General features: G+C 38.8%; 1 protein-coding gene across 28 annotated transcripts in view; it reads right to left on the bottom strand.

Annotated features, from left to right (window-relative positions):
- DST (dystonin) overlaps window positions 1–23,605 on the bottom strand; it is a 397,695-nt gene that overhangs the window by 44,016 nt on the left and 330,074 nt on the right. For 24 of the 28 annotated variants that reach the window (XM_073224742.1, XM_073224734.1, XM_073224739.1 and 21 more), the window contains 11 exons: window positions 22,867–23,026; window positions 22,346–22,672; window positions 21,777–21,861; window positions 20,341–20,582; window positions 19,197–19,403; window positions 9,503–9,622; window positions 9,207–9,314; window positions 7,326–7,544; window positions 4,113–4,316; window positions 2,630–2,861; window positions 1,547–1,773 (listed from right to left, as the gene is read on the bottom strand). In XM_073224742.1, coding sequence (XP_073080843.1) covers window positions 1,547–1,773; window positions 2,630–2,861; window positions 4,113–4,316; window positions 7,326–7,544; window positions 9,207–9,314; window positions 9,503–9,622; window positions 19,197–19,403; window positions 20,341–20,582; window positions 21,777–21,861; window positions 22,346–22,672; window positions 22,867–23,026 — 2,131 coding nt within the window. The remainder of the gene's footprint in view (window positions 1–1,546; window positions 1,774–2,629; window positions 2,862–4,112; window positions 4,317–7,325; window positions 7,545–9,206; window positions 9,315–9,502; window positions 9,623–19,196; window positions 19,404–20,340; window positions 20,583–21,776; window positions 21,862–22,345; window positions 22,673–22,866; window positions 23,027–23,605) is intronic. The other 4 variants (XM_073224747.1, XM_073224746.1, XM_073224759.1 and 1 more) reach the window with 1 other exon arrangement.

The raw sequence follows: 23,605 nt of genomic DNA, 5'->3' as shown, positions 1-23,605 counted from the left end.
CAATAAGTATTTTCACCATGCAAAGAGAGCAGAATAAATATTTTATAGAAAAAAACAGCATCCTTTGTAACAAATGTTAAATGTTAAATAATGTTTAAGAAATAATTCTATTTAATAAATGCTGGAATAAGTGCTTTTAAGTATCAATAACAATGAAAAGCATAGAAACACATTTTGTTTTTCAAACCCAATAGTTTGGCAATATACATTTAAATTGATATGATAATCTAAAAAAAAAGAAAAAAACAAAAAATACTATTCCCCTCCCCCCAGAAAACTCAAACACGTGGATACAGAGAATAGATTGGTGGTTGCCAAAGGTGGGGGACTGGGAGATGGGAGGAATGAGTGAAGGGGTCAAAAGGTAAAAACTCCCAGTTATGAAATAAGTAAGTCCTGGGGATGTGATGTAAGCATAGTGACTACAGTCAGTAATACTGTACTGCATATTTTTAAGTTGCTATGAGAGAGTGAATCTTAAAAAATAATACAATTAAATATGAGTAAAATGTGAGTTCAAAGACTTCATGCAAAATTAATGTATTTGTTAATAGAATTAGGGTAATCTAGGTCTGGATTTACGTTTTAGGTCATTTCCCCAGGGTTTGTAAACTTTAAAAAAGTGATGACATCAATGCAAGAGTCCATCTTGCCTTGTCTTCTTGGTTAAATATATTTGTTCATTCAGGAAACATTTAGTAAGCATGTACCAAGCCCTAAACTACACATTGGGGATACAAAGAAAAACAGATAGGGCTCTTCTGCTCTAGGGGCACAGTGCCCTTTAGGAAAGACAGAGGTATAGCCAGTGATGTTTCACTATGTGTGGCATCCTTTGAGGAAGTGTTGTGGGAGCACAAAGAGACTAACTCTGCTAAGTATATAAAAAAAGATTTTATGTGAGGGTAATAATCCAACTGAACCTTGAAGCTGGAGTGAAATTTGCCAGAGGGCTGGCACGAAGAACATATTAGGGTGAGGAAATATATATGCTAGAAAGAGCACAGCAGTTTTGGGAAAAGCCATTTTCTAATATAGAAGCAGTAAAAAAAAAAAAAAAAAAGCCTTTGGAAACACAGGCCTAGGCTAGGCTGGGCTGTAAAAAGCGAGCACACAGCTCCAGGGAGTCAGGATTTCATTCGGGAGGCAGTGGGTGCCTCTGAAGGGTTTTGAGCAGCAAGACAGAACAGGCTTAGAGAAACCAATGGCAGCAGGGCTAGAGGCCTGACAAGGAAGGGGCTCTGCAGGGAGGGACTGCTCTGGGTCACTTCAGCAGCCACGAAAAGAGGGCGAGGGAGAGAAAGAGAGAGAACAAGGCCCTGGAATAAGGCAGAAGCAGTGGAGATGAAGAGAAACTTAAAAAATATACACTCTCTAAAGGGAAATTAGTGGGTATTACTTTCTGTCTCCTACGGTATCACTATGCATTCCACTTTTGGAACCAATGTAAATCTTAACAGAGTACTTCTGAATATTTACCAATGGAATCCAGGTCTCATTATACTGTAACTAATTTTTTTTACTTTAAATGGGAGTTTCTGCTTACCTCTGCTGCTTCTTGCTGTTGTTTTACCACTGAGGGATCAATGCCAGGATCCTTCAGATCCCGGATGAAATCTTGTGCATCTTTAGTGGTAACCACCAGCGACATGTGATCACACCAGAACTTCTCTGCTAATTCCATGACATCCAGTAGTTTGGCTTCCCTTACTTCCACCAGCGTGTGTATGTTCTCCCAAAAGAAAACCATTTTGTCAAGCTTATCCTTAACAGCTATGGTGCAAAACAATATCCAAAAGGCAATGTGTTAGCCCCATTTAAACAATAAAGCAGAATATTTTACTTCACACAGATTTAATTTGTTAAGTATCTAAAACCAGACCAAAGTTTGGTTGACCCCACTCTAGTGGGCATGTGGGCCCAATGGCCTATTCCAGACAAATTCAAGTTCTGAGGGTGTCTGGCTCCTCTGAACCAAGGCGCTTTCTGACAAAAGTGGATGCTCAAAGACACGTGAGCTAAGTAGACCTCAGTTTACAGTTGTCAGTTGTAAACTGTATGAAATAACCACTTAAGTATATTCTTTATGCTCTCCAAGAACAAAGATGTCCGTTCACTCCCAGGAATATAACAACATAGGATATGTATTTTGTACCTGTTTCTAGAGCATTCTTTTCATGAATTCCCACTAATTTATATGGATGTTCTTCTTTTTGATCCCCAGCTCATATTTTTAATATGGCTGGCTGTAGTCGTGGTGGTCATTTCTGTGGCTATGGGCTAGAGCATCCACGATGTAAGATAGTTTGTAATCAGTAATGAGAGAAAAAAAGAAATAATAATCCCTAGTTTTGTTCTTAGCATTATGCTTTAAAAAACTGGCTTAAAAGTCCCAGAAAACACGTGGCTTTTTTTGTGCATCTGCACTTCGCATTAAACTGATGGACTTCACTAACACAGGAAGACATTAGCAATGGATTTATGTACATGTACAACCCCCAAAACATATTTGTAATACTGTCTCAAAAATCTGGTATTTTAGCATGCAACTGGACTGCCGGTGGACAGCATGGGATTTAGAGTTGCTTTAAAAATAAAGTTAAACTCTTCTTTATTCTGAAACCATTACCTTTGGCAGATACGTCTTTGTCAGTGCCCCCGGAGCGAGCAATCATTTCCTCTCCCCTCTGTTTAAGAGTTTCATACAATGGTTGTAGGTTTTCCATGTCTACTGACATGTTCTTATTTTCACGGATCTGCTCCTTAATCTTCTCCACCTCAGCAGAGATAGAAGGTGGCTGCCTCAAAAGCTCCACGATGCGTTCGAGGCTCTCCAGGACCTGGTCGATCTTGTCGTGGAACTAGTAAAATAAAGGAATCATTTATGGGGAGAAGATCTGTGATACCAAGTGTGAACATTTATACAGAAAAAAGCATCTATTTAACATCACATCAAGAACTAAATCTTAGCCCCTGTGCTAACACATCCATCCAGTTATATGCAGATGGTATATGACATTTGAAAAATCCTACCTCACATGCACCTCTCTTCATCCCACTACTTTTATAGACCAGACTATTTCTTGCAAATAATTGAGTGTATTCATTAAAAAATGGTATATGTTAATATATAAAAGACCACCTGAGGGCAGCCACTTACCTACTGCTTTTATCATGATTCAAATCAATTTTAATAATTACGTTTAATAAGCTGGGTGTTTGTCTATCAAAACTGATTGTTTTATTCACTTTTACTCCTTATTTTGGCATCCTGAGGACATAATATTATTAAACGTAAGATTCATGGCAGTTTTGATTATCTTAAAGGATTACTAAGTAAGTTGTAAATTTCCTGAACTGCAAAATGTTAAAAATTAAACAAAACTAAAACCTCCCCAACAATGCAACAGAGGTGTGTATTTAATTCATGTCCAAACACATAATCAGATTCATGAAAGAATTTTAAAATTTTGTTTGCAAAAGTACTCTAGACAATGAGACAAAGTTTTGAAAAGTGGTTCATTCAGACTCAACACTATCCTACATTAAAGGAATCTTCACTCCGGATTTATAGGAAATAGACCACTCTAATGTCAGTGGATCTAATGATAAAAACCAAACTTTGAAAGTGGAAAACCTGTAGATAATTTCAAATTTAACTTCTTGAAAAAAGATGTTTTCAAAAAAGGAAAAAGCATCAATTTCTGACTGTATATGAATCTTTTCCTTCTTATTCAGCCTATCATTCAGTCTTTATTCTTACTGGGACTATTTTACTAATAATGATAATAAATAACACTTTGTTTCATGTCTCCCTATGGCAAATACTGCATTCTACTCTAGATACATGCTTACTTAAGTATTTGGACAACGATGACAACTGTATGCTTCTTAAGTCACTGAAAATTATTTTTTATTGTACCTACAACCAGGCAGAGAAATGTAAGGACTGGACGTAAGCAAATACCACCTCTGAGAGACAAAGACATCAATACTCAAAGTTAATGTAATGAAATAATCTTAGTTGAAATTTAATCAGGAGATCCAGGAAAGATTTTTCCATGCTCTGCTGTTCAGAAGAGCCCAGTCACATGTCTGGTGTAAACAATTACCTGAGTAGATTGAGAAATGGCTTCATCCAGGGCCACAGCTCGCTTTTTGACATCTTCTTTAATTTGACTGTAAAGGGTGTCGGCTGCCACATACTTCTCTTGGATGGAAAAGCCTTCCCCTGGGCTCAATTCCAGCAACTGTGGCCCAGTTTTGTTCATCTTATCTATATGAGGTTTGTGTTCGGCTATCAGCTCTCGCAGTTGCTACAACAAACCAAACAGCTTCTCAGTATCACAGGGTCACACCTCCATGTCACAGCTGTCTATATCCCCAATGCGTGCAGCTGGCAAGAAGCTCCAACAAACACCCTCCCCATCACAAGGCATTTAGCACATGGCTCCTATGAGTCTTTGCCAGGAAGAGAGGCCGCTGACACAAAGATTAAACAACAGCCTGCTCATGTCAAAGTCCCCAGAAGGGTATATATAAAAATGCTCATGGAGCAAAATAATTAATCCCAGTTCATTATCCATTTCATGCCAAGATGGCACATTTTGATACAAGTTTTAGCCAAGGGTCCTATTACATAAAAGGATTCTGAATTCACTGTAATGTGCCCAACCTATAGACACCAAGCTATAACTCTCGGGATCCCTTTCTGCACACTCACGACATATACAGAAATTACTTAAAAGAAAGGGAGGAGGAAGGAAGGAAGAGAGGAAGAAAAAGGAAAGCAGCTCAGTAGAAGGTAGACACAATGCTGAAAGGACAAGAACTACAGATAATGCCTAAGTTAGGGGGATGTAAGCCCACCAAGCCATTGTAATTATATATGTAAAGAAAATTAATGTGTATACATATATTACATAATATATACATGAAGTTATTCTATGTACATACAGACATGAATGAATCAATTTGTATTTATTTTCAAAAGTTAAAGGCTGCAAGGTCATCAGTCTATCAAATGCATAACTATATACTGAGCATTATTTACAAGGTGCATTTAAGGAAAAATGTGACATAGGAAAATTTTGCATAATACCTAATCAAAAGATTCAATGAAATTTATAGTAACGAGTAGGTGTGGAATCCAAGAGGAACCCCACTCCATCTGAGGAGATGAATAAATCTGGAATATCCATACTCCATGGAACCCAAGGCTTCCCATGGAGCAGTTTTTCAGGGCCAAATCCAAAACCCCTCCCAGGGGGAATATCCGCTTCGCCTGCAGGTTTCTCTGAGGCCGGCCTCCAGACACCCCCGAGGAGCCTTCCATATGTACCACATTATTGACTAGGCTCCGTCATCAGCAATTCCTTGTCCTCTCTAGAAAGTACATCTCCAAACTGTTTGCTATCCAGCCCCTAAAAAACATTCCTCTGCGAGAAATTATATTCAGGAAAGACAGTCTAGGAAAAAAGCTATCAATCTTTTCCTGCAAGTGCTTTGATTTCTGTCATTCTTCAAGAAGACTCATGAGGACAGCCACCTATGGAGATTTTTACTGGAAGTGTCCACTGAAATCAGCCATGAGAATTATTTTGAAAATTGTTAAGGTAGTTGGTTTATTACTTCATTAACAATACTAAACATAATATATTATTCTTGAAATATTTCTGAAGATGGTCTCAAAAGTGTTTTGGAAAAAGCTAAATAAACACAAATTCAATTAAAAAAGAAAAAAAAAGAAGGGGGAGGTCTAACCTAACACACTGTACAGAAGAATCTGGGAGGGTCATGTCTGCGACCGAGCTCCTAGGTGGTCCAGGCTAAGATATTCTTAGTTTGTTCCATGTTATTAGGTCCTATCTACATGAGAGTAATTTCAGCTAATAAACAGTCCCTTGGAAAAGGAATGTGTTACACATGTTCTGGTTTCACTGTTCTATAAGACATGTTTGTCAAACAAGTTTACACTCAGAGCAATCAAGAGACTCAAGTTGGAAGAGAGATCTCTGCTGAGACTTGAGCTGCCTAGAGTCTAGGTGGCTCTCATGTGCGTGGCACCACCAGGAGACACCTTAGCTTGGGAAGTAGTGAGGTGAGCCTTCTTTAGACCATGTCATGACAGACGAGAGTATTTACTAGATGCCTGTGTGGTGTGTATGTGCAGGGACAAAGGGCCAGATGGACGTCTTTTGCCTCATGTGTAACTAATGACTCTTGGCAACATACTGTCATACAAGTCCAGTCACGCTGGAAATACTTAGTGTGACTTCAAGATATTTACTACTTGGTAACATGGCTACTGGAGCCATTTTTCATTCTTAGCTGGAATGAACTAGAAGACTGTCCCAAAAATAACTGAAGAAGATGCTGTGGAGCTGCAGAAGAAATGACATTCTAGAAGACTGCAAACATTCTGAACAATTTAGTTTGAACAATTTTTGTAATTCCTTTATACATAAAACCATAAATTTGTTTTGAGAGTTGAAAGATTATGCAAAAAGGGAAAAACTGATCAAACTTCGACATTTTCAATAGTGGTCCTTTCCATACTATTTATTATGCCAAAAGCAGAGCCATCCATGCTCTGTTAAGCTATGTTAACATTTAAGTAATGGCTGCAATGAAGGCTTCATACTGGTTCCTAATTTTATATATATTTAAAACATGATATATTTGTAGATGTAAATATACTCTTAGGCTTACACATATACATTTATAGAAGCAGAGAACTTCAAAAGAGCTCCATGTATATAAGGTTAAAGAAAAAAAGGGAAGCAATTTGTCTTCATACTTCAGCATTTTTCCTTTTCATAGAGCTACATTTCACCACATTGAAATTTTGAGGTTATTTGTTATATTGTACAGTTTCTCACAAGCTCAATAGCCTTGTCCGTAGTGTGTCATTCCATTTATTTCTACTCTGCATTTACATTCCAATTATAAAACTTAGTCAACAGGTGTAAATTGAAAGCAATTCAACATGCATAGATTCAAAATGCTTCAAAAGCTTGTTTCTCTAACATTTTAAAATGGGAATTTTGGTTTTTGTACCCAATTTATACTGCATACTATTCTATAAAACCTGTGATATAATTAGTAACATGCACCATGTGGTCCACCGGCCTGAGTCTTCTCACTATAACCCTAGACAACAGGTAAGCAACTATGAGTTAAGTACATGTTTGCAGACCAGAACACAATATTGCTGAAATGTCCTGACAATGTAGGCTGTCTGTCTAACTGCATTGAAAAGCACCATAAAAATCATGATTCTCCCTTAATGGGGAACACAGCCTCCTCTCTGACACTGAGCTTACCCTATGTTCTTCCTGCTGCTGTCTTAGAGTTTCGTATTCAAGAGCTGGGGCAGGAAGCTGAGAGATGATTCTTTCTGTTTCTGTCAGCCATGGCCAAAGTTCTTCATATGTTTCCCAGAACTGGTTAACCAGGGACTGTGCCCTTTCTAGCTGTAGGTATCTCTCTGAGTTCATTTGGCAGATGGTATCATAATTCTTCAGTATCTTGTCCAGTTTTTTCTAGAAAATAAGATAGTGAAATGTGTTTAAGAGGTCAGGCTGACCAAGAAGCTCATGAACTCCAGAATGTTTTATCCAGCATTATACACCAGGTGCAGAGTAGGCACTCAACAAATGTATGTTAAATGAGCAAAGAAACAAAACCCATTTAGATTTAACCATTTCTATATATGAAAGTTCATGTTAAAGTAAAGAAAGGCCCTTCAGGGTCATATAATGTTATATATGGCAGGAGTTTCTTTCTTGTTAAGGCTGAATAATATTCCACTACATGCTGATGTTGTGTTCTTACTACAAAAAAAGTTCCTATTATATATATGTAAAAAACAGCTAAAATGTGAGAAACATCTTAAAAGTACAACTGGAGATCAGACTAATAAATTATGATATATTCATACAAATAGATTTCTAAGAAGTCATCAAAAATAATGGGATTTATGACACAAAGAACTTCTCAAAAAATTAGTGACAAAATCCAAATATAAACAGCCTCGGGTTTTCATGAATAAGACTTTGAGCTCTCCAAACACAGTAAATAAAATTCTCCAGCCATTCTTCTATGTTAGAAAACAAGTTTCATATGAGTCTAGCAACATTTACATTACTCTCTGGAAAAAAAAAAAAAAGGACTACCTTTTGCAAATGAAACTGTAAAAGGAACTCCTACTCCACAAAACTAATTAGTTATATTAGAATCAAAGTAGAACATTATGCAACACACTTAGGCAGCGGTCACAGTGATCTAGATCATGGTACAAATTCGTATCATAAACTAACAGCAGACAGTAAATCACAACAGTAACCCAATAACCCTGAGAATGATGCAGAAATTATTTCATGATAATCTGTATTTTTCATGTCAGAATCTTTGCGATAATATTAAAGATTAAATTATAAACAAGCACACTGCCATTGCAGAGTGTAAATAAGAGAAACTATCATTATACAATGACATTCTATTATTTTGTCTATGATATATATTAAAAGCAATGCATAATCTTTAAAATGGGATCTGAGGCACAGCTATTTGTACAATTGTTTTGTCATGGGGCATTTTCCTACAAGGTGCATTAATACATATTAATTTCTTTAGTCTGCTCAGATGTCTGAATATGAACTGAATTAAACATTACTTGTGGCTGGGTTCTCATCCATTTAAAGGATCATTACAAGTACATAAGCTGGATGGTCCCTCTAATTATTCAGTTCATTTCTTCCCCTATTCAGCTTACTGTAACTTTACAGAGAATGGATTTCGGCATTAGAGGGTACCACACGTTTTGGATTTTGTTTCAGCCCAAGCTGCCCCAATGTTGCTGAAGCATATAAACAACAATTGACATATATAATAACACTTTATATTGATAATAATGGCAATAATACAGCTAACATTAACTGAATGCTTAATGGGCACCAGTTATTCAAGGACTCAAACCTGTACAGTTTTTCTGTCCGCTAAAAAAAAGATTGTCCCTAGGGTGACTGCTGGAATATTCCTTGCACTGTTATTCTGTAAGCTTGAAAAATGCCTATTTTAAAACTAAAGATTAAACTGTTTAAATGGCAGCTGTAGATAAAGGAAAGAGTGCTTTTCTAGGACTGGAAGCTCAATGCATGCTGTTTGTTCAAGAGTCTCACTACCAGTCACAGAAAAGATTTTACCTTCATTGATTGCTTTTCCTCTTCCCTGCATGTGGTCATGATTTTATGTCCAGATTTAACAAGTTCATCAATAATATCTTTGTGCCTCAAAATCTCCATGGTGAATGTCTGTGATTTATCAAAATAAAGATGAAGAGAGAGTGTGAATGACTAAAATGAAAACAATTAGGCAAAGTAGCTATAAATACCCAGCTACACTAGTGGGGTCTTGCAAAGTAAATTATGCAAACACATTTTTCTAGACTTGGAGCACACTAACGAATGATTTAGAAGCAATTGAAAATGCACTTTCTCACCTTTTGAACCTGCAGCTGAGCAGAGGTCTGGTCTTGCTCAAGCCGGATGTCACCCAAAGACATCAATTTCTTCTCTGTTTCTGTAATCCAGGATAACTCAGCATCAGCTGCTTGGTCAAACTAAACAAAAGATAAATAATTAGGTGAGCAACTTCCTGTAACTGGTACCAGAAAAAATACCTATGTATACGTCTTTTAAATATCGCCATTACACAAGCGAGGAATCTGAGCTTCTCTCTTCATGGCATCCTAAAATAATTCATGGTAATGACGGACGTTATTCAGAAAGGAGGACTTTCCACAGAGAAACTAAACACAAGCTCTTAAAATGTGCGGGATGCATAACATAGCATTAATGATTTTTAGAACAGCTAACACTGTTGTCTTCTTTTTAGTTATTGTTAAGAATTTTCTCCTTAGGAGCACTATTCAAAGGAAGAACTATGAAAGTCATAGTTGGGTACCACTTTCCAATCATTTCATCCATCACTTTAACCCATGTGATATGGAGTAGCATTCTGCTAAGTACATGATTCCTAGCAAAAAGAAGGAAATATTACCATTTATTTATTATATTATGTGTATATAAATGCATGTGTAAAATATATCTGCTTCTGTATAACTTTTTACATTTCATTTAATAACTGTAGAGAACATTTTCAAAGAGCATTCTTAAATATTTTGAGAAATTTGATTTTCCTGATACTAGCAGTAATTCATAGTAGAAATTCATCAAGTAAAGAAAAACATACAGAAGCAAATTAAAGCCCAGAGTTAATACTGTTGGTATTTTAGTGAATTTTAGCATTTGAGAAAAGTCTGGGATAATACTGCAGAAATAGTTTCATATCCTGCTTTTTCATTTATTATGAACATCCCATGTCATATTCTTTTAAATGTGATTTTTAAATAACAGCATTGTGTTCTAGCATATCTGGATATTTTCATTTAGGCTCCCTGCATTTTTTTTGCTGTATAAACAACCTGAAATGAATATCTCTGTATATAAATCTCTGTTGGCATCTCTAATTAGTTTCTCAGGCTGGATTCCCAGAAGTCAACTCCTAAGTCAGAGTATGAACGTTTTCAGCACCTTGCATCAGATACACCCCAATGCCTTCCTGTGCTAAGTAAGCAGTTACCATAAATGAATAAAGTGGGCACGTAACAATATAAGCACCAATGGTACATGGTAATTAACAATGGCCGCAGAGGGAAGATTTAATGGGGAACAGATATTGTGAGGAGTCAAGTCCAGAGCTTCTAATTTTTCAAGAGAACCTTGAAATCTCAATGGAGGCAACTATGTGAGGGGAGGGATAGGTAGAGATAAGAAATGAGATTGGGAAACTATTCATACTTTTAAGACACTATGAAACATTATGCAGACTCATGGGAAGACAGAGTGAACCTACTTTCTTCCCTGTTCCTCGTAATTACACCTAAAGGCGCTGGGCATTATATATAAAATGTAGGTAAGAGCTCTGGATGGGGAGAGAGCAGAGCAGAACTGCGGTGGACCTGGGCACCAGGGGAACAGACCGCACGGTGGGGAGGTCTCTGGGTCGTCTTCTCGCCCCACACACCCTAGAGTGCCTCCTGGACAGACTGGAAATCCAGAAACACCAAGCGGCACAGACAGAGCCCAGTCAAAGCTGCTGTCTCAGCCGAGAGACCAGGAAACGGGCAGCCTGGCCAGACGGGAAACTTTGAGACAGTAACCAAACCCCTCAGAAAAAAGCTGTGGTCTCACCTGCACGGGCCAAGAGATGCTGAATGGGGAGCCTAGAATTCCACCCCCGTGAGCCTCTAACAGGGTCACCCCTAAGGGTTGTGTCAGAGGCGGCCAAGTAGAGAGCTGGAACTTTCATTCCCTCTGGCCAATGATAAGGCCCCTGCCCACAGTGCCAGGGAGACCCAGCGGGAAGCCTGGACTTCCACGCACAGAGCAGCCACGAGGCCCCTCCTCACCTCCTCTGGGCCAAGTGAGAGAAGGCGGTGGAGAGCCAGGGTGTCCCCCCTTGCTCGGTGGTAACGCGGCCACCTTCACCATGGTACCAGCAGAAACCACTCAGAGAGCGGGCACTCCCTCTCCTAGCCAGCAGGAACAAGGAGCGCCCCCTTAGCAGTCATGAGAGGCTGAGAGAGCGGGGAACCTGGACCTCTGCTTCCAGAGAGTACCCCCAAACCACTGCTTCTGCCAGAGCAGAGCCAGAAAGCCATTTACAACAGGAAGTTTAAGTCCCCAGACTCATAATACCCAGAGCCAAGACCCCACAAGGAGCTCAGGAAGGTAATCAACAGATGCCAATACCTGGATGACAGAGACATTAGAATTATCTCATAGAGACTTTAAAACAGTCATGGTAAAACCGCTCCATGAGCAATTTCAGACACGGTCGAAATGAATGAAAAATTAGAAAGCCTCAGCAAACAAAACAGGAAGACTCAGCAAAGAAGCAGAATCTAAACAACCAAATGGAAATTCTAGAACTTAAAAACACAGTAATTAGAGCTCAGTGGTTGGTATCAATGAAGGGGCCGGAAGGAAGCATCAGTGAAGTAGAAGACTGAATGACAGAAATTACCCAGACTGAAAAATGGAAAATAGACTGGAAAAAAAAAAAAATCAACAGAGCCTCAGGGACCTGTGGGACTATAACAAAAGACCTAACATGCATGTCACTGGAGTCCCAGAAGGAGAGGAGAAAGAAGCTGTGGCTGGAAAGTACCCATATTTGCTGCAATGACAATATTATAGAAATGGAGAGCAAATCTGTGGCTGCCGGGAGCTGAGGCAGCAGGGGTGGGAGGGAGTAGATGCGGTGACAAAAGAGCATCATGAGGGACCCACGCAATAGAAATGTCCTCTGTCTTGACTGCGTCACTGTCAACAGCCTGCCTGTGGTGCTGTCCTCTAATTCTGTAAGATGTTTCCGTAGGGAAAATTGGGTGAAGGATACAAGGGCATCTCCCTGTATTACTTCCTACAATGACAAGTGAATCTACAATTACCTTAAAACAACCAATTAAAAAACAATGCTGTGTGGGTAACCTCTCATCTGTAAGTTTTTGTTTGTATTTTCTCTTTAAAATATATATTCCCAAATTGCCCTTCAATACGGTGTACTAATTTTTTCTCTCATGGGCAGACATTTGCTGTACCCTCATCACCATGGGGTATAATTTATTTATTTTTTACATTCATCAAGCTTATCAGTGGACTTTCCTTAATTATAAGGAAATAGCCTTTCAGCAGTAACCCAGCACAAACATTAAAAGCATTGATTAAGAAAGAGTACCACTACCATTTCAATCTCATAAATAAAAATCTACAAATTATAGAAGTGAAAAATACACAGTATTACTAAATTATGATTACATTTTGTTTCTGTATCTCATGAACCTACATGTTTTCATCTTTACCAAGTAATGAGTGAATGATTAAATTCTTGAGCTATTTGCAGATCAATTTCTTTTAGTCAAGAGTTTTAGACTGAAAAAATTGAGATAATCATCTCAATAATGGGCCCTAACAAAACCATAATAGGGAAAAAAATAATACTTTTACATTAACCTTTAAAAACTCAGCTGCGTAAGGATATGAGAGGGAAGGATATGGCTTAACAGACCTTTCCCTAACAATTTCTAGAAGAGTTCCCTGAACAAAACCTGAATACAAACCAACATCTACCAAAAAAGCAATGCGAAGTCAGGCTGCTGTTAAGACCCACCCGGTATGTGGGCAGTAGTCACATTATCATATGTGCTAATCAAGACACACTTGTCACACTGCACCATCCTTCAAGTGTCACACATTTAAGAGGATTACAGACATGCGGAAGTTGTTACATAAAGAAATTCAGAGCTTTGGTCAGAAGGAGGGGCAGTACTTCCAAAGTGACTATGTGTGCATTTATGTATTCAAGCAGAATTATTTATTTTTTCCGATATTTCTTATAACATTACATGTTATTTTTTAGTGAAGCCACATTTTTTTCAGAAAGTCATGGGAGAGGCTCATGGTGTGCATATAAGCACTGTTAATAAATGTTTTGTCCACAGATTCATTCATTTTTCTGCTACTGGGACAAATCAGAACAAGGTGGACTCCAGAAGGAATCTCGAGAGACCATTTGAAAAATTCTGGATTAATCCGGTTCATTAATTTTTATGATGTTACTTGGTTTCAAATGGAACTACTCACTAGTAATTACTGACTAGAGTAAAAAAAACCTTTATCAATGAATTCAGCAACTTCAGGTGTGGAGAAAGAAATCTGCATGAAAACCAAGTGGAAGTGTCTGTGCATGGACTGCTGGCTTTCAGGCCATACACGATGAAACTTCAAGGCAGAATTTATGTGACTGGCTTAAAGAGCAAAAAATTGAGAGAAACAGTCCAGGCCTTTCTACTTGAGCATTTGCAGCATAAATGCTGCGAGACATATGAACTTAACTTTAACAGTTACAATATTTTCCTTCTACTGGTCCCTGAACAAATAAAGTGACACACCACCTCTCCTGTTTGTGTTCAGGCTATTTTTAGTATTATATGAGAGTCCTGCTAAAGCCAGGCTCTGAGTGTTAATATTAGTTTAACACTACTTCTCCCTCTCCGTAATATAAGTCTTCAGTGAAAAACAGTATGATGATACCATCTAAGTCGCCAAAATGGAAAGTTGAAACACACACACTGTTTCTTTAACCAAGGCAAATATTAGCTCTGCTGAAAGAAAACAAGACTTCAAGCAGAAATTACCATTCTGTCTTTGGGAAAATTTTTTTTTATTAAGTTAGTAAGTATTAATAACTTAGCAACAAATGGAATAGCCACAGTAAAACAGGGCATTTTATTTAGGTTGATGACTCTTTTGAATGACTACTTGAGTATTTCTAATGGACCATAAAAACTGCTTATTTTACATGTGAACAACATGGACAAGTTTACTAGACCAAATACTAATAAATTCGTTTACTGCTCATTCCAGTAGCAAAAGCTGACCCCAAATAATTGTAAATAATGTTAGCATGTATTACTATATTCTTGGAAATACTTTACCATTATCAGTGCGTCTAACCATCTACCCTAGCTGTACAGTTGAACGAGTATTTCAGAAATTCCCTACAAGTTACTGAAAGACATTCTGACTCCCCTAAATATTCCTGAAAAACACTGTGTAAAACAGTAATTGGACAGCATTCTATTGAACACACTGTTCTAAATGCATAAACACAGTATCTACTTTAATCCTAACAACTAACTGTACAATGTGGACTTTACCATTAACTCCATTTACAGCCAAGAAAACTGAAGAAGAGAAATGTTAACTGACCTAACAGAGATTACCCAGCTAGTAAAATTTGGGATCCAAGATTCGAACATGGCTTACTCAGCAAGGAGGTTCTACCCTGGAAGCTGCACTCTTAGTTGCCATTACGTTATATCACTTGTGCTTATATATTATATACAGTTTGGACTTCGTGAACTCAAAATGTTCATGTGATTTCACCAAAAATAGCTCAAATACCACAAGAGTCAAGAAGTAGATTTAACTTCATATTTAAACATGTCTCTGTTCTCTGACAAATTGCTTTTGTACTTACCTAGAAAATTTCTTGAGTGGAAACAAAGGTTTAAGGTTTAGCAAGGCAGAGTGATAAGCCAATCTGACCCACAATCTCAGGGACATCCTTTTACTCCCTTCCCCTGGCTGGGGATCTTATCATTTTCCTTTGATTAGCATTTCCTTCCATTTTGCTTCGCATTATTCATAACACAGCCCATACTCCCCCACCCCCAACACCTGGAGGGTCTAAATAAATCTCACTTCCTAGCAGGAGGTTTCCTTCTAGTTCTTTAAAAGAAATAAACAAGTGTTATTTTTCTCCAAGGCTGAGCACTAATGACCCAATGGGCTGTTTATTTTAATTACACCCAAATCACCAATCTAGACGCCTTTGTGTTGGGGTTATTACGGCCTGCTAAAGTAGGCAAGCAATTAGAAGTGCCAGACGGTGCCTGGGATTCCCAGACCCAGCAAGAAGCACACATTTTAGCAACTTCTGACAATGGCACAATTACAAGAGCCAAAGGACAATGAACTGTCCTGAGGTTTAAATCATCATAGCAGTCTGAATTCAGGCTACAAGGTCCTATACCTTTTAAGCAAAAGTGACTTTCCCCATCCCACATAGCTCATTTGGCAAAATTTGCCATTAGAGAAAGCAAGCAACAAAGATGTGTTACTTTGTGTAGGTTTAACATGCAAAGATATGTATGGTTTCCAACTCAGGTAATGACATGTACTGTGAGGAGGAGGCAGCTATATTGTTTTGTTTTGTTTTATGATAAAGCCTATCATCCCCATTTACTAAGCTACCTTGTTCCACTTAGATTTTCCTAAAAGTAATGAATGGGCCCAATTCTTTTAAAAAGGAATATCCCTTCAGCATACCAATGCCTGCAAACCCGTAGTCGGATTTGATGTTTGTTGACTGACAGCACAGACAGCATACAGCCCTCATGCATTCATCCAAACTGTGGCTATTCAATCGTTTCCCCATAATAACCACCACTCAAGTTTACATAGGGCTCTTGGCCCTACAGGTTTAACATTCAAAGACACATCTTCTCAAAACTTAGGATGAAATGGGATTAACATCAAATCAGAACTTTTCAAAAAACTAAATGTATGTAGGGCGGTCACAAAGCACATGCTGATTAGAAATGTGTGTGCTCCCTTCCCTTCTCTCCTCAAACCTTAATTCTTCTCCATGTTCTCCTGGACATCTTTCATGTCAGTGTTTGGAAACCAGTACACTCTGTGAGTGGCCTGACAATTCACAAAGTCCCCTGGGCTCTTGCTGAATTCCAGAAAGCAGGTTATAACATTATAAAGGAGGCAGATCTGCATGTAAGAATATAAACAACCTTGATGCTGGGCAAAAGATGAAACATCGTCAAGAGAAATTTGCTAGGAAACAGAAGATTCGGTTATTTAAAATCTAGTTTAATTTAGCCACATTATTCAGGGACAAAGAATTTGATCTATAAACTTAAAAACTACCAAATCATGTTTCTACACCCTCACCCTGTCACTTGTGGGTGTGGGCATGGAGGGAGTAGAGATCTGGAAAGGAGTAGCAATTAATAAAACAAATTGTGTATCACTAAAGGTATGTCTAAAAAGATGGACTGGGGTCCGATCGTGTCCATGTTTCAGATGTGGAAAAGACACAGATGGTAGATGACTTTTTTATAAACCATAAAACAGACTGTACAAAATACGTGGCAAACATCAAGATCTAAAGGGTTTTGTTGTTTTGGTTTTTTTTTTTTTCTCATCATTCCTTTTACGTTTTATGGATGTGTTATCATTGGATAAAAGCAAAACAAATATTTTATTATCTAACTGCGTTCTAGTCCTAATTCCAAAACATTCCTAAGTGGGCAACGTCATAAAATAACTTCAATGATATGTTAGCTCCTTTATAAACTTGAAAATAATGAGTTTAGAAATTATTCTGAGTACAAAACAAAATCTCTGCCAAACTGTGACAGGTACCCATCTGTTCCTAAACTTGCCTGGGGAGTGGTACCTCAGGACCCCTTCAGTGCGCATCCTCATGTCTCATGTCCTTCCAGTTGGAAATATTCTGATCGCATACATCCATTCTGTGGCAGTAATAGTGCTTTCCTTCAGATCGCTGAAGGAGGCCAGGAAGAAGATGCAGCACCCCTAAGGAATTTCCCTCTGCACATGACTTGTCAGGAGACACCACAGTGCTGCGGAACGGGGTCTGGATAAGCTCTGGTCGCAGCCCCACCGTATACCAGCTGCGGGACCACAGGCACGGCGCCATACCGCACACCACAACGTTCCTCCCAGCTCCACACTGAGTGTCCGCTTAGTCTTACTAGAGGGATTTCTTTTTTTCATGACTTAGTACATTTTACTGTACATAATTCATGTACTTCTTTGTTATTGGAGGTATTGCACTGGCAGGCATTTAAAAAGAATGCATATACAAATACAACATAAATATGCACGAACAACCAGAAGATATTCATGGCACTGCTAACAGCTACATGATGTACTGGAAGTAAGATACTTTTACTACATGCATTATTGCACTCTTTCTCACTCTCAAATGGATGGATGGAAGGATAGAGACCACCTTGTTTACACATTCTTTCTTCTGTGAGTTTTTCTATCTTTTAGAAAATCTTGAAATTTTCTATAAGGAACAATCTTATAATGAAAAAAAACCCCTCAGTAATAGTTATTTTCCTACAAGATGTATGCTTTTGATTCCAGAAGACAGATACTGACCTCGTTACTTTTCTTTCTTTTTTTTAACTTTGGAAACCATCTGCAAAACCTTGAATAGAACTGGGCAATAGTTAATGACCTTGGCAAATATCAGAGTTTACTAACAAATATGAGCTCAACCTTGCCCTTATTACTGCCTTGCTTTGCTGAACTAATCAACCACAGTCAACTTCTCAAGAAAAATCTTATTCCTAAGAGTAGAGAATATTTATTTGCCTTGCTATTGAGGGAAATCTTCAGTGCCAATTCTAAAATGTTGAAATAAATTCTGGTGAAAAACATTAAGTATTTTCACACAGTTGAATAAACTTTGTCAACAAATGTACTTATTTGCTTATCATAATGAGACATACAAATTCTTCCAAACTATGAAAACAGTCATGCGATGCATTCCTCAGGCATGAATGCCCTCCTGCACAAAAATTTCTTAGGCAGGCATTCTGCTATCATGTTCATCAGCTTTTGATTCCAGAGCAAGGCACTGAAATGAGAGATGGAGCACTATGCCTTAGAACTACAGAAATTACACCTTGGAAAATTAATTCTGGATTTTCCCACTCGGTCTACATGATTTGTGTGGCTTGTTCCTGGCATATATTAGTAAAAACTTAGTCACATACCTTCCCAAGCTCTGCTCTAAAGTGTATACCACCACACTAACCCTGTCCCAGAATGTTTACATTGAGAGTCTGGTGACTTAATGCAAAGAATCAGAGATTTTGACAAGAGTTAATCAAAACATGTATTTATAAACATCTATTTCCAGGACCCCACTCATTGTCCCCAGTTTTCTGAGGGGGCTGTGCCTATAAAACTCTCTGGAACTGTAAACTCTGTGTGCTGAGTCTCAGGTCACAAACTTTCATTTTTTTCCCCCTTTAGTCACCTTCAGAAATAATTACATTACCAACACAGCTATTTCCTGTTTAGAAAGAATACAGCCTCTCTTTACCATACTGTATGTAAATAAACAATTAATACCGACTTACATGATAATTCAAAGTGTGTACTCACACACAAATTAGACTGAGCCAGGACATAAAATTACCACCAGCAATATACACAAAGGCAGACAAAAAGCATTCTGTTTGGAGAGCAGGGTTAAGCTCCCAGTGGCTGACGCGGTAAAGGTGAGTCTGGGAAACACGGAGACAGATGGCTGTTCACAGTGTATGAATCAGCCTTGCCCTGGCACCCGGGGGTCAAAGTCACCCAGGTGAACCCTTCCCAAATCCCTCCTTTCATTTTTGAAGTATAGCAAACAAACAGAAACCCCATTCACAGACATCTTTGTTTAGTAAGGCTCTGGGAAGGACCGGAGGACATGCCCTTCCTGGGTAGCAAAGCCGGGGCCCCTACCTGCTGTGACCTCAGAAGGGCAGCGTCGATCTCCTCCACCTTCTGAGTGATGGTGTCTCTCACCAGGCGGTAGCGGTCATTGTCCTCAGCCACTATTTTCTCAAGCCCTTCCCTGGCCCTCCAGGGCACCAGTTCCAGTAAAGCACTGGTCACTTCATTAAGGGCGTCCAGTAAGGCTTTGTTGCTCTGGGCTTCCTTCTTCAGCTCCTGAGAGTGGAATTAAGAAAACATACAGATGTGAGGATAATGTGTCAGAGTTTAAACAAGCTTTTTTTTCCCTTTACCTGTCCTTGGGGCACAAGTCCTCCACGGGCAGGTAATGTGAGGCACTGGTCTCCTCTGTTTCAGTTAAGTGCTATAAACCTTTGTTATTTTAAGCTATTTTGTAAAAAGGAAAGTGTTTCCTGAGAAGTTCTGAAGAAGAATTCGTTTGTCAAAGATTTTTATCTTTGAAATTTAATATACATATTTAAATGGGGAAATAAAACCAAGCAGGTTGACATGTAATATACTTTGCTTTCTGTTAACATCTAAGTAATCAGGTACCAGAAAAGTAAAATAAAGAGCCAAGTCCCAGCCAGAACTAAGTGACCCTCAAAACGAGAACATACTGGCTTTAAACCATCCTGGCAGGACACTATAGGCTCAGTGGGCCTGACCTCACCCACCTGCCCCCAGACTCCCTTTCAGCCACACGTGATCACACCTGAGGGATGATCAAACCAGAGGCTAGCTCTGAAAAGAATGATAAGCATGGTAGGATACCACCTCTGCAATACAGTGAGAAAAGCCGCCTCATGCTATATATCTGCCCGGGTAAACAAACTGGTATTCAAACCAAGTCATGCACATCTTTGAAACAATGATCATTTTCCTGTTTTTTTTTCTGTGTTCATTATTCTGTCTCTTGTGTAATTAACTATACTCCCAAACCTAAGAGTCTGGAAACAAATTCAATATATTGTTTTCATCTCGGGGCTCCTAAAAGTTGAAACAGTCCTTCGGCTGCCCAGGTCTGTCAGGTTTCACCCACCAAAGCATCCATCAGCATATCAGCAGTGACAGGAGACAAGTATCATTTCATTCCTACGAACAGAGCTCCCCAGAGGGTAACCTGATCCAAAAAGCATGAATCACAGCGTACTTGTTGTCTCGCTTGGGCTTGGCTTGCCGCTTCTCCCTGCAGGACCTGAGTTTCATATGAAAGCAGTTCCACCTGCACTTTGTCCAGCCAGGTACAGAGCTCCTCACGTGTAGCGTGCAGCCGCTGTGCCAGCTGCAGCGCATGGTCCAGGGTCTTGGCGACATCCGTGCTCAGCTTAGTAATGTCTTTATACCTTGCTTTAATGGTTTCCAATTTATCTTGAATGATTAAAACTTCATCACCTAAAATTTCAAAGCCATGTTAGATCTCATGAAAGGAAAGAAAAGGTGAGGGGAAGGGTTCTTCAGGTATTAATAACATACACTCATGAGATTTTCTGGGAGGGGAAAAACCAGAAGGTATTTTCCCAAAGATGATTTGACCCAAGAGAAGCCCTTTGCTAGGTTTTCAATCATTCCCAGGATTGCTGGAAAATCAAAACAGCTCCAAAAATGCCAATATAAAAACTAGAAAGGGGCTCCAGGGCCTTCAGTTACGTGGAAAGTGTCATCTCTGCCTTTATCTGTATGGTGCTCTTGGTTTTCAAACACAGGGTTTAAAAACTGCCCGGGTTCAAACATGGACTTGGTAGCTTATTACTTACACAAGACACTTCATCTCTCTGTGCCCTTGGGTACTCGTCATTACATGGGGTAAGAAGAGAACCTACTTGATAAGGCTGTGATACAAATGCAGTGAGTTTATGTCTGCAAAGTGTTTAGAACAGTGTCTGGTGTGTGTGCATGTATGCATACATGTATGTAGGTGTGTATGTGTGGTATGTGTACATTAAAAATGATAAATTTATCTGCAGTATTCCAGCAGACCCTCACTTGCATCCACCTCATTCTCAGACACACAGAGTAATTGTGTGGGGGCCTCAGACCCCTAGTCCAAGGTTCTCCATATGATCTCCTGAATTCTTCCAACTCACCATGAATGGTACCTACCCCCAGCACACACACATGCTGAATTGGCTGCAGTTACAGTGATGCTTTCCTCTGGCCAAAGCAAGTGTGAAACAAGTTAGTCTGTATCTGTTTCCTTGGTGAGCTCAAGCATGGGAAATGAAGCCTGGGTACAGCCACAGTATGTGTCTACCTTAAAATTGAAAGTATTTGTCTACAAATAGAACTGCCTTTCACAGTGGAAAACTAACGCAACTACTCTGTGGGCTTCTCTGACCATCCCCTGCGCCACACCGTCTTGTGTTATGAGTAATACACACAACTTCCACTAAGAATTCAAGTGAGATCATGAGAAAAAAAGTTAAGATCATATTCCCAGACCCCCCTTGGGTCTTCCCAGAGTTCTCCAGAATGAAGTCTTGGAGTGGCCCCAACATTATAAAGGGTTTTGTTTTCTCCCATCCCTAAAGCATTTCGAAAGCACTGCAAAATGCTGACTGATGATTATTTGATTTGAAAGATACTCACCTGTTGTTTGTTTAAGTAGTTCTAACCCATTCAGTAAGGCCCGATCTACATTTTGTTTCCTGAGTAGGATGTCCTCTTGTAGAACCTAAAACACAGGGACCGTTTTTATGTGGAGGGGGAAAAATTTAAATAAAGATTAGCATTAGTTAATCTTAGAGAACTGAATTGGGTTTCAGAGATGTGTTTAAGTAAACACCTCACATTTTCCAGTGTTTTTCATGATTCCCACGTGCCCCTCTTTTCTCCAGGTCGCATGTTCCCATCCTTACACAAATACAACTCCACTTGTGGGTTATGTGGAGATACTGGAACACTGGCTGATTAGGGGGGGTCTTTGTACACAACAATAAAGTAACAGAATGAAAAGTTAAAAACCTGGCTATTGGATAAACCTTTCTAAAAGTGAACTCATTAAAAGTAACCTGGGTACACAGGCAGCCTTTTTTGAATATAGCAACTCACTTCAGTCACAATGAACATAAAATCATACAGAAATAAGGAAGACTGAGAAAATAATGAAAACCGAAATGAAAAAAAAAAAACACAAAACATAAAATAAGTCAAAATACCCGAAGTTCAGCCTGCTGCTTCCACAGTCCCTCAGCGCTGTAATCCTGGACTGAGAGTTTGCTCATTTTGTCATGCACTTCGTTCAGCCAGTTCATCAGTTCAACTTCACCTTCCCCAAAAATCTTAGCATTACATAAGGCCTGCTGGAGAAGCTCAGACCTGCTGTGACTTTTCTCTTGAATCTCAGTATACCACATTTGAGAGGAGGCTAATTTATTCTGCACCATATCTTTATCCTCCCTGGAGCTCAAAATCTTTAAGGACTGGCCAATGCTAACAGCCTGATGTAAATGTTTATTGTGATGGGTGATATCATCTTCTAAGGCCTAAATAAGGTTTAAAAAAGAGAAACAAAAGGAATAGACAAATGAAAATGATAACGTAAATAGAACAAAGGATGACATTTGAAATGAGTCAAGTTTGCAATTATGTGTAACACAATAGCACATAGCTCAAATTTATGTCACAAAACCACAGAGGAAGTGGAAAACTGAATCTTCATGTGCGATGGGTTTCTTACTTTGTGCTGGGCAATCTGTTCCTCAAGTTTAGATGCTTGGGTTCCGATGGGCTCAGAATTTGCCAGCCTCTTTTCTACGGTTGTAAGCCACTCGTTCAGTGGTTCTAAGGTTTCATGAAATTGCTGGGCTACCACGGAGATACCTTCCAACTGACGATTTCTATGAATGTGCCAAGACAAAGGTCATTTAGGGATGAGGAATGTGTGAAACAGTCAACAGAAATCTTCACTCATGCTCCTGCATTCTACTCTAAACATTTTTTAGAGAAAAAATTTAAATCTCTCCCATTTAAAGAATATGTTAAAACAGTTCTCCTATTAAATGAAATTAAGGTTGAAAAACAGACCAACCACCAGTACTGGGTTTTAATGAAAGTCTAAAGAAACTTGGTTAAAATGCTTATGATAGTAATAGTTATAGTGCCAGTAATATTACAATAACAAGAGCAATAACAATGACCATAAAAATAATGACTTATTGAACACATTCTGTGCTGGAACCAGTGGTGACTGGGTTTAATTTACTATAATTTCAATTGTGAGTCAATTTATTAGTCTGAGTGTGAACTGTAGTATGACCTCCATCCCTTCACTTAATGCCATTGTGAAGAAGGTTTAGGAAAATAAGTAAAGCATTTATTCATTTAATTAACAAAAAGTACTTAAAGTATCTCTCATGGCACCCAGGGTAAAATGTCCTGGGCATTACACAGAAGGAACAATCTTCTGACATACATTG

The sequence above is a fragment of the Manis javanica genome, chromosome 16 (genome assembly GCF_040802235.1).
Source record: "Manis javanica isolate MJ-LG chromosome 16, MJ_LKY, whole genome shotgun sequence".
Classification (NCBI taxonomy): domain Eukaryota; kingdom Metazoa; phylum Chordata; class Mammalia; order Pholidota; family Manidae; genus Manis; species Manis javanica.
This window is presented reverse-complemented; position numbering and strand designations above follow the sequence as displayed.